This window comes from Hermetia illucens, chromosome 4 (assembly GCF_905115235.1).
Source record: "Hermetia illucens chromosome 4, iHerIll2.2.curated.20191125, whole genome shotgun sequence".
NCBI lineage: Eukaryota > Metazoa > Arthropoda > Insecta > Diptera > Stratiomyidae > Hermetia > Hermetia illucens.
The window spans coordinates 75,860,202-75,876,795 of record NC_051852.1 but is presented as its reverse complement, the minus strand read 5'-3'; the positions used below and the strand labels follow the sequence as shown (position 1 = coordinate 75,876,795).

At 43.1% G+C, this 16,594-nt stretch overlaps 1 protein-coding gene across 1 annotated transcript in view; it reads right to left on the bottom strand.

Moving 5' to 3' along the window:
- LOC119655257 (nuclear pore complex protein DDB_G0274915) overlaps positions 1–16,594 on the bottom strand; it is a 300,753-nt gene that overhangs the window by 142,046 nt on the left and 142,113 nt on the right. The window contains exon 3 of the mRNA XM_038061053.1: positions 7,364–7,470. Coding sequence (XP_037916981.1) covers positions 7,364–7,469 — 106 coding nt within the window. The 5' untranslated portion in view covers position 7,470. The remainder of the gene's footprint in view (positions 1–7,363; positions 7,471–16,594) is intronic.

Genomic DNA, 16,594 nt, shown 5'->3' with positions numbered 1-16,594 from the left:
TTTGAGACCGTTGCCAATTTCTCCTACCTAGGGTCGAAAATCACAACCGATAACAGCTACGATGACGAAATTCGCGCACGGTTGTTGTCAGTCAACAGAGTCTATTTCAGCTTACAAAGACTGTTCCGCTCGAAACGTCTCACCATAGGGTCAAAACTCTTACTGTACAAGACTATGATCTTGCCAGTCCTCATGTATTCCTCGGAAACTTGGGCTCTTACTTAGAAAAATTGCAAACTCTTGGTCGCGTTCGAGAGAAGAATCCTCCGAAGAATTTTTGGCCCCCTACATGAGGATGGACGATTCCGTAGCCTACACAATGACGAAATCTATGAGCGATACCATGGCCGTCCGGTTGTGGATAAAATCCGGCTCAATAGGTTACGGTGGGTGGGTCACTAAATCCGTATGGATGAGGATGATCCCACCCGGAAAGTCTATAAGGGCAATATCTATGGTAGAAAAAGAAGACGAGGCAGACCCTGACTAAAATGGAGCGATTGCGTAGGTCAGGACGCCAGACAGCTTTTAGGGATATCGAATTGGTGGACCTCGAAGCAAAACCGGGATGTCTGGAGTTCCGTATTATGGCAGGCCTAGACCGGATACCGGTTGTTGCGCCGTTCATGATGATGATGAATAAACCTCGATTGGAAGAGTTAACCGTTGGTTGACCTGAAGAACGTACTCCTCTTCCTTGCAATTTCCATAGGAATCCCGTATGATGAGAGGAAATAGCGGCTGAGATTTGAAAGGTAGCAGTAAGTTTGTGTGAATTTGCGTGAGCTTAAATGACGGTTAGACTCACTTTGGAGCAACTCTGAATGCAGACATTTGAAAGATAGAAGTATAATACCAAGGACTTTGTTCACCTTCTTGGATTGACTAACAAAGTCGAACACTTTCTTAAAATTGCACTTATGAGCGAGTGCCAGTTTTTTTAAATAAGGTAGAGCATTTCCCTGTTAATAGAACAGTGAAGCCCATAGTGTTTTATGTAGGCACCTGTCGTGAGACTTAATCCTACGGTCCTCTTCAGACACGGATTGATTTTGTGACCACAATCAGAGCCCCGCTGAGACAAGTCACAACGGTACCAGTCTATACCAAGTGCATGGCTTAGCATTCATACTGGTGGATGCAAGAATTACCTAAATCTCTACCGAACTATGGAGTACGGCACCCGTGTTGATATGCAACACCACGTCGAGGCCCGAACGTCTCTTCTCGCTTGAGCACAACCACAACCACCATGAAACTACCACTAGGGGGGCCAACCGAAGTGCAGCATGAAAGGTCTAATATATAAAAAATATATTCTACTACTGGCGATGAAGCCAGTATTATTCGAAAATCAAAATAACTGCAATAAACTCGCTGTTTTCCTCACTTGAGATACTACCTCAAAATAGTACACCTAAAACTAGGGAAATCTGAGAGCTTGTTTACCATTTGTTGGTCTGACACACGCATTTTCTAGAAAAGATCTCCTATTGATATCACATTTGGCTGGAAGATGGGAACTGTGAGCCCGCATGTATGTAATGAGTAACATCATTCTCGTTGAGGTCTCGTGGAGGTCAGGCCAAGCCTCTCGTCTACCAAGACCGTTAGTGAGTGGTGATAGCCACACCCTGTACGAGGTGACCCTACTATTAACAAAACGCTACGGATCTAGATTAGGGAGTCGAAAAACACCTCCCCCAATCCAGGGTGTTATGCGAACCGTGCCCATTGGATAGTTTGCAGTCGGGGGTAACTGACTGTATTCGAACAGAGCCTCACTGATACCTGGTCGCCTCAGTGAGTAAGTTAGACCTTATCGTGCTACGGGGGGCTATGGCACGGCGGACCTCTTAACCCCCATACTCGTGGGAATCAAATGAGTACAAAAAAAGAAAAGAAAACGAAAACCAAACAATCGGGGCCCCGTACCGCACAAAAACTGTTCAATCAGGCGGAGGCACATCTCCGAATTACTGAGAGCCAGGTGATTACACCCAAGAAGGGAGAAGTTGGGACGTCAAGCAGTGGATCCAAGGTTAACATTGGTATACTGCGTGGACAACAGCCAACAAACACCACTGCTCAAAGAGCAGGGACCAGCAAAAGCACGTCTGAGATAAATATAACAGACGTCAGGAAGGAGTGCAGGTCTCAGTGGCGCCGGTGTTAAATCGTATCTGCGCTATCTGAAGTAAGGTCTGAAACCAGAAGAGGCCCTTAGGAAGGCTCAGGACAGACCTAAGCCATCTCTACCGGAGCCAAGAAAGCGGGAAGCAGCAGAGATCAGCCCGCATGAAGAGAATGCTCCAAAAAATTCAAACCTGAACCCAAGGGGGGAGAAAACCCGGGCAAGTCAGCAGTGAAAGCAGGACCCAGGAAGCCCGGCATTAGTTATGCTAGTGCGGTCAAGGGCATTCGTCTGGCCATACTGCCAAAACGGTTTCCCGAGAAAATACTCACACGTGAAGAGCAGGAAATCATTGAGGACCTTGTCGTCAAGCAGATGATTAAGGGTTGGACTTCGAAACTGATGTTCACCGGGATACGCTTTCGACCAGGCCTTAAACTGGTGGACTGCGCGACGGAAGACACCGCAGAATGGATTAGAACAATAATTCATGGATTGCCAGGCTGGGAAGGGGTGGAACTGTCAACATGTGCTGGGGGTGATATACCAGGAGCCCACATAGTGACAGTTTTTCTGCCAAAAGCCGCGGCAATAGAAACAGAAGACCTTATGAGCCTCCTAATCGCTCAGAATGAAGATTTCCATACCCGAATATGGAGAGTCTTTAGAAGCAAGGTGGAGGGCAAGGGTAAAGTCCTCACGATCGGGGTAGATGACCGATCCCTGGAGGCAATTAAACGTCGGAGGGGAGGGAAAAACCGAGGAAAGATACCTCAGAGGAGGCACCGGGTGGAAAACATACCGAGGTCCCTGAAGAAGTCTCGAAAGCCATAGAGGCGGAAAGGACTGGATCAACCAGGGAAATAGACCTGCTGCCCAGTGAAGAACAGAAGCTGGAGGACCTAGACCTAGGACTCCTAGGGCTCAGAATGGACAGCGATGCGCAGGAAAGCGGCATGTCGGAGGAGGAGGGTGACACTCCGACAGTGTAGAAGAGCTACAAACAATAACGGAGCCAATGGCCTGCACTAAGATAACCCAGATAAACCTCCACCATGCGAGAGCTGCATCTGCAGTGATTAGTTCCAAAGAGAATAAATATTGCTGGCTCAGGAGCCCTGAGTGTAGCGGGGGCAGATTCGCGGTCTGCAAGGAGGAACCATGCAGGTAATTTGGGAATCCTCTTGTGAAAAACTAACAGCTTGCATAATTCTTAAACGTAATTTAAAATACATATGTCTTTCAGAGTTCTTAACCGGGGATCTTGTTGCTATCCAAGGCTCATTGGAAGCCGGGAGGAGCACTCGAGAGGCAGTTGTGGCATCGGGATACTTCCCAGGAGACGAAATCCGGAGTCCACCGGAAGAAGTCGCAAAACTGACGAAGTATTGCGAGAAGAGGGCGTTACCACTTCTTCTCGGTTGCGATGCCAACGCCCACCACGAAGTCTGGGGAAGCAGCGACACCAATCGTAGAGGTGAGTACCTTCTTGAATTTATTCTTAGCAATAAGTTAGAAATATACAATGTAGGGAACACTTCAACATTTGTGACCAACACCAAACAGGAGGTACTAGATATAACTCTAGAAATACCCTAATGAACGGAATGGTCAGGAATTGGAGGGTGTCGGATGAACCCTCTATATCTGATCACAGGATAATCAGATTCAACATTGAGGGTAACTCCGAAATAGAAAGAATAATAAGGAATCCCAGGAGAATGGATTGGGAATCCTACGCACCGCACTTGAGCAACAACATTGCCCATCTTCAAGGGGGCGGTGACATCAGGAGCGAACTGGAATTAGAAACGGTGGTGGAAAACCTCAACACAATCGTCATTGACGCATATGAGGCCAGCTGTCCGGCTAAGACAGTCAAGTCATCAAGGGATGTACCATGGTGGAACAAGAACCTAGCCAGAATGAGAACAGAGGCACGAAAACTCTTTAACCGGGCAAAACAAACCGGTGACTGCCAGAGGTATAAAAATCCACTGACTGCGTATAGCAACGCGATCAGGGAAGCGAAACGGAACAGCTTCAGGGAATTCTGTGAAGGGATCGAGCAGATCACAGAAGCAACCAGGCTGTACAAAGCTGTAGCCAAAGACGGGGCAATATCCTATGTCTGCTTGAAAAGGAAGGGACATTTACCGAGAATGAGGAGGACAGGATACACTTGCTTCTTAGAACTCATTTCCCGTGGTCCAACCCCACGGTGACAGGCGACAACATTCTGCCTGACACGCCAAAAACGAATAGAAGGAGAAGGCAGGAGAGTTGAAAACTAGCAAAAGAGGTATGCTTAGAAGCTAGGCTAAGATGGGCAATGGGAACTTTTAACCACTGAAATCTCCCGGAGTAGATGGGATTTTGCCAGCACTTATCCAGGCCAGCCAGAGGCCTAGGAATTATCTTACGAGTCTCCTCTGAGGGTGGTAAGGGGGGGCATAGCACTGGGATACATACCAAGGGCATGGAGACGGGCAAAAATGGTCTTTATTCCGAAAGCGGGTAAAAAGGATCCTTTTCACCCTAAATCCTTCAGACCAATTTGCCTAGCATCGTTCGTACTCAAAACGGTGGAGAAGGTCATAGACAACTATAATAGAACTAACTTTCTAAAGCGTAATCCCCTACATCACTGCCAGCACACTTACCGGGAAGGACGGTCAACTGAAACCGCTCTGTATCACCTGACAGAGGTACTACGGGATCCCATAGAAACAAAAGAAATTGCACTGTGCGCGTTTTTGGATATCGAAGGAGCATTCGACAACACATCGCACACAGAGATACAAGATGCTCTGAACCGCAAAGGAGTGGGAAACACCCTGGCATTCTGGACAGACAGGTACAAATTCTATTATCATGAACACCACTCAAGGCTGTCCACGGGGTGGGGTATTATCGCCGCTGATGTGGAGTATGGTAGTGGATGAACTCCTGGACGTGTTAACAAATACTGGTTACGCGGACAACATTGTTTTAATCTGTAGGGGCAAATATGAAGATACCCTATGTGAAAGAATCCAAACTGGACTAAGGATTACTAGTGCCTGGTGCAGGAAGGTGGGACTGCGGATCAACCCAGCCAAAACCACCATAGTACCATTCACTAGGAGGCGTAAGCTTGATCACCTGAGAGCCATAACATTACATGATATGGAAGTGAAACAAGAAACCGAGGTCGAATATTTGGGAATTACGCTAGACCAAAAATTACTCTGGAAGACACATGTCGGAAAGCCACGAGGGCTCTGATGACTTGAAGATCCGTAGCAGGAAAAAAATGGAGTTCCAGCCCGAAGATACTACTTTGCAGCATCCCTGGAGGTCCTTCTGGGATTAACCCCTCTCTATCTGCACATACAGATGCAAGCAAGGAGGGCAATCTTCAGGATGGCCGGTAGTATGAGTGAGGCGTGGAGCTGCCTAAATCCAAGGAAAATTGCTATTCTTTCTAGGCGGCATCCCGAATTACTGATACCAAGGAATAACATGATAACGAGGTTTCACTTCGATAAGATGTTTGAAACACGTTGGAGTAACAAGGCAAACTGGGAGAGCGTGGCTGCGACATACGGCTTAAACCAGCAAATGAATACTTGGTCCACTGACGGATCCTTCACGGCAGAGGGAGCGGGTGCCGGTGTCATTGGTCCAAGGAAAATGTACTTTGAGCCAATGGGCAGGACAGGTACACTAGCATATTCCAGGCGGAAATATACGCCATAGACAAATGTGCCTCCTTTAATCTGCAAAAGAACTACAGGGGGCAGAACATAGCTATATATTGGGCGGGCCTACCGGGGATGGAGCAGTCCAGGGTGCTTATTGGGGAATACGAACCCATATGCACAAAGGATTGCGTAAACTTCACCAAATAGAACCTCCGAATCATAGTGGGAATCCTCACTGGTCATTGTCGGCTGAACTATCACCTAGGGAAGGTAGGGATATCTACGGACACTGCCTGCAGGTTTTGTGAGGAGGACGAAACCTTTATACCCGTCCTAGGACAGTGTCTGGCACTTGTGCAAAGTAGCTCGAGGCATCTGGGAGAACACTTACTACCAGATGCAAGGCTGAAAGATCTAGAAGTAGGGAACATACTAAAGTTCCTAACGGTTATAGGCCTGCTTGAGATACTAAGATCAATAGGTACACTATAACCACTAAAAGGGGCGACTTTCCCTTAACAGAATAATAATAATAACGCTGACCGCATTGCCTCCTACAGGGTACCAGAATCTCGTAGTGTGCCGTTACGGTCTTGAATGAAGTGCTCTAACACAATTCAAGGGCCGCAGCTAATTGGATTGTCCAGACAATGATTATTATTATAATGTGATAGGAAAATCCGGTGTTTCTAAGAGTGGTGTCAAAAGAAAGAAGAAAAATTTATCTTTTGTGTAAAGTATCGGTAACAACATTTTATGTTCACTGTCTTCCTATTTATGGAAGATTCCCTTGCATTCATCTATTTTCATCCTCACTTAAACGAATACAATATGTACTTGCTGACTTGGAAACCTTTTCATCCAATCAATACATCTACAAACGCTCTCTGCCCATGATGCCGTCAACATGTACGAACAAACTACTCCTGTCTCGATGAAGAAGAATAATGAAATATTCATGTCGTATCTTAAAGTCAAGTGAAATGACAATCTCTGAAGTACCAACACAGGCCAAGACAAAGGCGTAGACAAAATGAGCATTAAAAAGGATTTCAAGACCTGATAAGGTATTCAGGATCAGAATTAAGATATCTATCCGATAATACAACATATACCTGGCAGTAAAGTAAAAAGGGAAAAAGGACTATGACCTTTGGGTTCCTTACCCTTTGCTATCACTTGAACTACGTGCCGGCTTTCAAGTCATTTACATGGCAATTTGCAATAGAAGCTCCACATACGATCCAATGTTGTGCATACATAATTAACTCGACGGGGTTTACAGGCGTTGGTCCACGTCGATGCAATACCTCAACCAACTATTCTGTGATGTCCTTGTATTAAAGAAGAAGGCATGGGGGGAAAGTCGGTGTTTTGAAGTCATTGTAAAATTGAGGTTGCTTGACCCGAGGGCATAAACCTTGGCTTTGATGGATACTTTCAAACGCGGAATGTTTTTTCGTGTCCTGCTAATGAATATATACCGCAATCAACAAATTCTATTGCTTCCTCCGGCAATAACATTAAGGTACTAAAATCTCACCTGTAGTCGCTGTATTGGGCAGAGAAAAGGCCCCCGACTCGCTTGCAGCCATTTCGATAGGTGGAGAATTTTCTCGTACACATGACATCAATCCAGTCGACGACATTCTGCAATGCAAGAAAAGACTGTAAGTATTTATATATGAAACGATGACAACGGAATTTTTATGGTGTAGTTCCGATATTGCATAAATTTCCACATTATATTATAAACCTTATCTAGGAAGCAACAATGCCGCATCCTATTTATTTCCGAAGCTATCTCTTCTGCCTTGACTCTTTAGAAAACAAAATTATCTCATGCCCCATAGACGACATCAAGAGAACTAATTCACATGGTGTCATTAACGAAGCTACAAGAGTTGACAAAGATGATATAATGATGGTTGACACGATGACTGCGATGATAATAATAATCTTGAAATGTAAACCAGTTCGTGCGAAACCCATCTTTCTTGCAACCATTCAAAATTCTTAGGCAGTCGTTATAATAAGATCAACGCAAAGAATGTTCAAAGGGAAGCAGAGGAAGACAAGACATCTCTGGAACTTTACGGAAAACAAGGCTTGTTGGGATTATCAACTATATTAGACGCGCTATGAATTTTATGCAAATTCGTGATTCAATCTTACCAAAATTAACTTTCCCTACATTTAATCAAAACAAATTTAATCCAAATGTAGAATCCAATTCATTATATCATAAATAGAAAATCAAAGAATTGATATATATTTTTAATATTTCGCTGAGCCGACTGCCGCTTCTATAAAAGCCTTGATCCGGCGTGGCATGCTGTCCATTGACTATCCACATTTGACTGGGGGCCGTCACGTGGACTGTTCACGTGGCCGACGATCGAATGAAAAGTAGTTCCGCTAACCGGCCGGACATGTTTTTTCAGGGTGTGAGAGAGAATTTTACAGACTTTTTGATGGACGCCCACGCAGAGAAATATTTCAAATTCTCATCTCGAGGCCTTTCACGAGCTGAGTTGAACTTATGACGTTGCCGGTACGTGGATGGTGCGCTCAGTTCAACTGGAAGCCGGGTGCATTGCGGACTTTTCCGACGAAACTGGCAGGCCGAACTGAACGTGGATTGTCGGCTTTAAAGCAGTATGGAGCGCAGTTTCACTGTTACTGTTTTCCTCTTCATTTTTCAATGAGATAATGAGGGATCCCAAGTCCACTTTAGCTCACGCTACTCCCAGGGCAGAGGTGAGGCAGCGTCTAATGAGTTGCCTCTGCCCTGTACGAAACCGGTAGTCCCTATTTTTGAATGTTTGGTTGCTATACCCCAAACGAGGGGTCCGTGGGCCAAAAAAAAACTTGAGAATAAGTTGCTCTCCTTTTGGTCCGGTTCAACATCAAGTGAATGCGGACTTAAAATCCCTCATTATTCTAAACAATTGCGGTAAATTTTGACTGGAAATGTTCGTCAATACTTCAACCACTCAGAACGCCACTTCATCCAGGTTGCGATAATGCCTGAATCAATTTCATAATACAATTCTCCATGATAACTGATAACATTGACTCGAGATATTTAAATTGCTTAGTTCTGGGCAGGTCACTGCTTCTGACATTGATAGTGCCGTTTTCATGAAAATCGGTTGTCGAAAATTCAGTTTTATTCAGATTCAATCTGAGATCGTATTGCATGAGGCGATTATTCCATTTGGATCGAGATCATTTTCGCTACTAGACGTTAGGAAAACATCATCTGCATAAAGCAAGGTATTGGGCTCTGGGTATTGGATGTGCCGTGTGACAATGTCCATAACAAGGACAAAGAGGAGTGGTGAGAGGACGCTGCCTTGATGAACACTCGCAGAGACGCGAGACGGTTTTGATACTCATTTTATATATCAGCATTGCTTGTGAATGTGGAGAATGAAAAAAAATTTTTGTGTTGAAATCTGCTCGAAATATTCTCGCCATCTATCCGTCTGTAAGGAAACTACCGTTGTTGTCATCGACATAACAGAAGATTTCCCGATTCTGTGTGCGTTAGTGTCAGGTTTTGGCAAGTCGATTCAGATTTCTCTCACCGTCTCGAGTCTTCAGTTTATCGTAAATACTTTTGTAATGGGCCACTCGCGTGATAGGGATCGTTTTCATTACTTCCAGGTTGACATTCCTGTAAATGTGTTAATTGGCCAGCATTTTATTGTCGAGAAGCTTGTGGTAGGGGCGGATCTTTATTTCAACATCGTTATTCCAAAGTCAAGTATCTCGATTGATGAACCGCTTACCTGGCTTGATGAGCCCGAGGGTTGCATGGGTCGCTTCGGGATATGTCTTGAACTTGGTTCCACGAATCTTCTACATTTATAATGGTTGATAATCGTGTAAGTGAAATCATTTTTTCTTTCTTTTCATGAAATCGCCAGCATTTAATACGGTGGCTTCATTCGCAAGACGGCAGTCAACGGCGGATGTTGAGGTGTGATGGTCTTATGGTGAACAGCTTTGTAGTCAGTGACGGTGGTGAAGTGTTGACGTCTTATAAGAATAAAGTCAATTTGCGTTTTACTATTCCCACTATAAAATGTTGGAATATGAGACAATCGTTTGATAAACCATGTAATCATAAATACAAGGTCATGAGTGTTCGCAAAGTCAACTATATTCTCGCAACCTCATTGCGTGATCCAAACCATTTTCCTCAATATAGCAGTTGCTGCCGTCTGCCTTGTCAACAACATGATATGAGGTCGCCAACAATGACGATATAGTTATTACCAGCAACATTACAGGTTTTCGTATCGAGAAGTTGCCAGAAAGCATCTTTCTCGGCACCTGGTCGACATTGTTCTGGTGTATATGCGGTGAAGAATTGAATTCCACGATCAGCTGATTCAGTAGTGAGCTTAATCAGCCGGTCATCAAATTGCTTGATTTTGATAGCATCGCGGAATCCCTTTGAGCCTCCTTTCAACTCCATCTAAATTTATGTCCTCAATGTATGCGTGGGATTTCATAGTTCCCATCTGCCCACCAAATTTCGTTCGGATCGGTTTAGTGATTTTGGAGAAAAGTGGGTGTGACCAACAAACAGACAGACAGTGAATCGATTTTAATAAGGTTTTGTTTTACACAAAACCTTAAAAAATGAAAATGCGTCTAATAATTTGACCAGAGTCCCTAGCTTCTGAATTTTATTTGTTGACTATTTTTTTTGCTCCAATTTGGTGGAAATAAAATAAAAAAATCTGAAATCAAATCCTGACACTACACTATAAGGAATCTAAAGTTCGAATAGAAGTCCCTCCCTTTCGCTCTTACAGATTCTTTGCACAGGCGACTTTCAGATCCCTCTGAAGGGTTTGTAGAAAATTAAACTTTATAAAAATGGGTTCCTTGTCTGTCATTTCGTCTTTCTATCGCACGCACTTCTCTCAGAAACGGTTACACCTATTGATACGAAATATGGTAGAAAGGCTGGAACTGTGAAACTCCACGCATCAATTTGTTTACATTGTTCTACGTTCAGTTAAGGAAGTTTTCAGAATCAACATTTTTTAAGGTTTTCTTTGCAAAATCGGTTCAATGTTTGTCTGTCCATGTGTCTGTTTGTCTTTTCTTTTTTTTTCGATGGAAGGTGGAAAGCTTCAAAAGCTACCGTAGTCTCCTGCCACACGGTTATGTGGGACTCTTACCCGCTAAAACCACCTCCTTCTCCTTCCACTCTCCCCGCGGGACTCCCATTTGGTACGTCGCGGGGCTGGATCAGAATTTATTCTGCGCTCATGTTCATATTCCTGTTCCTCTCGCGTTCATTCTTTCGGATAACTTCTTCCTGCCTAAGCCTCTATCCGATGGCTGCAATCACTTTTTCGACTTCGGTCCCTATTCCCTTGGCTTTCACTGTAAGTTCCATGATATTTTCGGGTGTAAAGTGCTCCCCGGTTGTAGCTTCTAATGTAGCACTTTGGGCTTCGAATCTGGGGCATTGAAAAAAGACGTGCTCTGCGTCCTCTGCAATATTTGGGCACTTTGGGCTATTTGGCGAATCATCCCGTCCAAATCGATACAGATATGCTCGATAGCCTCCGTGTCCGCCCAAGAATTGAGTTAGGTCGAAACCTACTTCGCATGGGGTCACTCGATCCATTTCCGAATATCCCATACGATTTTGTGAGTCCAGCGGCCTTTTTCTCACTCGTCCCACTTCTCTTGCCATACCGCGACAGTTTCAGTTCGTGCGAACTGTCGTCGACGGGCAGGAGATTCTCCGGTGAGGTACGTTCCGTCGTAAAGTCATTGTATTTCTTTCGCCACAATCTCAATCGCGACCATTCCTGCTATCAAGCAAGCTGCTTCATTGGATATTGTTCAGTAAGCGCAATATATTCGGAGTACATTTAAGTTCCAATCTTTCTCTTATTTGTTATATTTTCCAGTGCATCTGCCCATATTGGGGCTGCATGCAGTAAGATCGAACTGGATTCGAAATATAGAGTCGACGGCTCGGCAATCTGAAATTTAACTTTTGGCCAATCATTACACCTAAGTGCAGGCTTGAAATGAATTGTTTGCGTTCCAACTTTGATTTTCATGTCTGTCTGTCACAAGCACTTTTCTCAAAAACGGCTATACCGATTGACACGAAATTTGGTGAGAAGGTGGGAACTGTGAACGCCCAGACATGCAGTGAATGATAACCTTCTACATTGAGATTTAGGGAGGGTTTCCATACATGTAAAAGGAGGATGTAATATTTTTTTTCAGCGAATATAGCCATGGGGGTATCAAATGAAAAGTTTCGATTAGTACTTTTCGAAGCCGGCCTTAGTTTTGAGATTTGTTAAAAAGGCGGGGAGTGGGAGGGGTTGAAAGTAATGATTTCTTTAACGGACCGATTCTCGGAAACCACTCAACCGAAAAAAATCATGAAGCTGCCTCTATATGGTGCCCAGGCCTCAAAATACTTTCCATATCGATATCTGTTCAAATTAAGATAATAATAGTATATTACCATATTTTTGGGGAAATTGAGTAAAACCCCCCTTAAGTTTATCCCAAAATTATAAAAGTTGGTGGTAGTATAAAATATAATTGGAAGCATATTATCCCCAAGTTTGATCCAAGTCATACTATTAGTAACAAAGGTACAGTAGCTCAAAGTTGACATTACTATGTAAATTTACCGCAACTAAATATCAATATCACACTAAAGTGGGTAGTCAGACATGCTAAATGCATATACATAACGGGCTACGTACAAATGGGATAGTTCTACACTCAAATATACTCACAGAAGAAGCAAACAAAACCTTTCATATCTGAAGCGCCCAGCTTCCGGTTTCCCGACTTTTATTACATAGATCGTTAACTTAGCTATCCCACAAGACCCCTCGAAAATTCGTGTTACTTTAGATTTTATGAGCGTGAAACCGAGCGCTTATCGAGTACACATTCAAGTTTGAGCGCTCAGAGTATAGTCGCTGTATATCCTTATGTAATCTTGTGGGGCAATGTAAATAACGTATTTATAAATACTTGGCGTCAGTTCTTTCTACGACTGCATTTGAATTTATTGTAACCGTATTTTGTTAGTAATTGGGAAAGATAAATAAATGTCTTCATATCAAAGAATAATAAATGTCTTCATTTTCAAACAATTTGTTTTCAAATGCGTTTTTCTCAAAATAACGTTTTCCACATTTGAGAGAATTCTAGTTCAAAAAGGAATAAACCGATCAATATGAAATTTGGGCCTATGATTTTTTATAAAATTGCTATATGAGCTGATATTGAGGACGATATTATTTTTAAAGGTGTCCTTTTTGCATTATTTGTAAAAAACGTAGTGAAAATTCCAGGAAAAAATGTTGGATTACTGCAAAATTTTCGGTTTTGATCATTTTAACCCTAATTGAGGAAAAAAGGAAAAGAAAAAGGAAAAAAAATAACAATGTAAGATTTAAAACTTTTATATTCAGATAAAAATTGCAGTCGCTAAACGTCCCGCAGTTGGAGAACTCTAATTATAACCTCCAACGGAATAATGTCACGTAACTTTTTTATTCGTGACTCAAATTTTTCAAAAAGAATTCTGAATATTTGCCCGGAATATGTCTAATGTAATGTCCAAATTTGATTGAATTTCAATTATTTATCCTTACTAAAAAAATTCCAAAACCTACGTGAAAATAGGCCTTTTAATCCCTTCCAATGGTTCCCCCCCTAAGGTAATAGACAGTGTTATCCGCGAAATTTAAACGTTATTCCATTCTTTTTTCCTTTGCGAAATTTTAATATGATTTTAATGGAATCTGGAATGGAAAGAATATTTTTTGTACTTAATTTTACAATAATTTATTTATGTTTTTTATAGTCAAAATGACATCAGGCTGTATGCTGGTACTGACGATCATCTTAGAAGTCTATTGCGAATAATAGTGTTCACGTTCAACCGTGATATTCGGATGCAGTTTGGGTTTGACAAGTGTCGAATCCATCTGCAAAGGTCATCACGAACCACATGCCGGACATAGCATTGGTGACCTCCATATCGAAGCTATGACCGAGACAGACTTCTACAAGTACCTAGGAACACTGCAAGGAACCCATGCTCGAGTTGGTGATCTAAAGGATGCTCTGATGACCGAATTCCTGCGACGTGTAAGGGTGGTACTTAAATCGCACATCTCGGGGAAGAATAAAATAAGCGCATTGAATATATTCGCAATCTCTTCACTGGCCTATGCGTTCGGGATGTTGCTGTGGACGAAAACCAATTTGGAAAACATCCAGCGGCGGATACGGACAACTACGTCCGAATTCCGGATGCATTATCCAAATTCTGCCGTGGAGCGAATGAACTTGCCTCGTGACATCGAAGGTAGGGGCGTGGTTAACGTCGCGGCACAGCATCATCGCCAAGTCGACTCGCCGCGCGCATATTTTTACAGCAAAGAGCAGGCGAGTCCCTTGCATGCATCTGTAAGGCAGACTGACTTCACTTAACTTGAAGGATCGATCTTTCAATCTTCTGAGTGGGGTGAAGTCGAAGACAATGCACGATATACAGGTTTTTGCTGAGATGGAGGGGTTCATGTGTGCCGTTCAGAATGGTGTGGTTGGCACCCGAGCTTATAAAAAACTCATCATGAAAGGACGGGTGGAGAATGACCAGTGCAGAATGTGTGGTTCGCCGTTGGAGACGTTGGACCACCTCATTTCTGGCTGCACTCTTATGGCACCGGTGCAATACTTCATCAGGCATAATGCTGTATGTAAGGTAATCCATCAAAACCTTGTATACAAGTATGGGCTGATCACGGGAACATGTTCGATTTGCGGATATGAGCCGCAGACAGTACTTGATAGTTCTGCTTACAGCATCTATTGGGATCGGCAAGTTCTAACTGTCCACGTGTCCGGAAACCTGAGTGATTAGAGCACAAGGCTGGTGTACGGAAGGTCACGGTTCAAATCTCGCTGGCGGCAGTGGGATTTGTATCGTGATTTGATGTCGGATACCAGTCCACTCAGCTGTGAATGAGTACTTGAGTCAAATCAGGGTAATAATCTCGGGCGAGCGCAATGCTGACCACATTGCCTCCTACAGTGTACTATAGTGTACCGTTACGGTTTTGAATGAACTGCTCTAACAAACTTCAAGGCCCTGATCCAATATGGATTGTTGCGTCAACGATGATTATTATTAAGTTCTAACTGATCGCCACATAGTTCACAACAAGCCTGACGTGCTGCTAGTTGACAACGGGCCGCTCCGCGTATATTATTGATGTTGCTATCCCTTATAATTGAACGAAAATACACGGAGAAGAAGGTGAGCTATGAGTCACTGGCCCGAGAAATCAAACCTGGCGCCTGGGGCGGGTGGTTGTAGTTCCTATAATATTGTCAGCTACATGTGTTGGAATAAAATCCCTCACGGCTTCCCATTCAAAGGGTAGTTGGCCAAAACTTAAGCAAAAGTGTCTCATCCGCACAAACTGGGCCCAAAGTGAAAAGAGGGGGAGACACTATTATTCCCTTTTTTCATTTAAATTTCTATGCCCCACGTTGGTTGGAAAGATCGGTAATTCGCTCCGTGAAATCAACCCCCATGCTCTCAATACACACTTTATACATATTCCATTTGGGCAGACAAGGGCAGAAGGTTTGGAGATGCAAGTTTTAAAGGAAACGGAGCATGCAAATACCAAACAGTTGATAAAGCTATTTTCGAATGGTTCAGTTTAGTAATAGGAAGCAGAGATGATGCTCGGATGTCATCTGTGTTTTCGAGCTTTTGGTATTAACCCAAAAAATAGGCCTATGGACCAGAAAAGTGCGAGACAGTTTCTTTCTAATTGACCTAAGGCTCTACCAACTTCAAGCAAAAATTGTATCAAAAATTTTATGATATTTTATGATAACGCATGGCAGGAAGCAACGAGAATGAAGCAGGAGAAATTCAGCACTCTATTAGGGACTACATATAATGTCGATAGAACTAAGCTACTGGGCTATATCCAGATTGACAACGATGCCTGATATTCTTCATGAGCATAGAATTCTAAAAGACGTTCGACAAATTTCAGGAAACGAGGATGACGCGAGGGGTGAGAATAATGATGACAATAACGTTATTCCAGTTTTTTTTATTTTCAGTAAATATTTTGCTTCCTTCCATTTGACTATTCGTTTAAAAATGGCCTTGAATTACTTTTTATGTACATCCCCCTTTGATTTTTGAATTAAATATATAATAATATATATACATATATACGAAGTGTTCCTGTTATGGACACCGTCACACGGGATATCCAACGTCCAGCGCCCTATACACTGCTTTATACAGATGATGTTTTCCTAGCGTCTAATAGCAAAAATGATGTCCAGCAACTTGTCCAAAAATTGAATGATCGCCTCATGCAACACGGTCTCAGATTGAATGTGAATAAAACTGAAGTTTAGATGACCGATCCCCATGAAATAGGCACAATTACTGTCAGCAGCAGTTACCTGCCTAGAACTGAGTGATTTAGATACCTCGGGTCAACGTTATCAGCCAATGGAAAACTGCGCTAGGAAATTGCCCCACGCATTAACGCAACCTAGATGAGGTCGCGTTCCACAATTGGTGTTCTTTGTGATCGACGTATCAACGAACGTCCCAAATTTACAATTTACCGCAATATCGTCCGCCCTGTCGCTCTCGATGGTTCTAACTGTTGATCGCACCAGAATTGTCAATAATTTGTAGATCGAC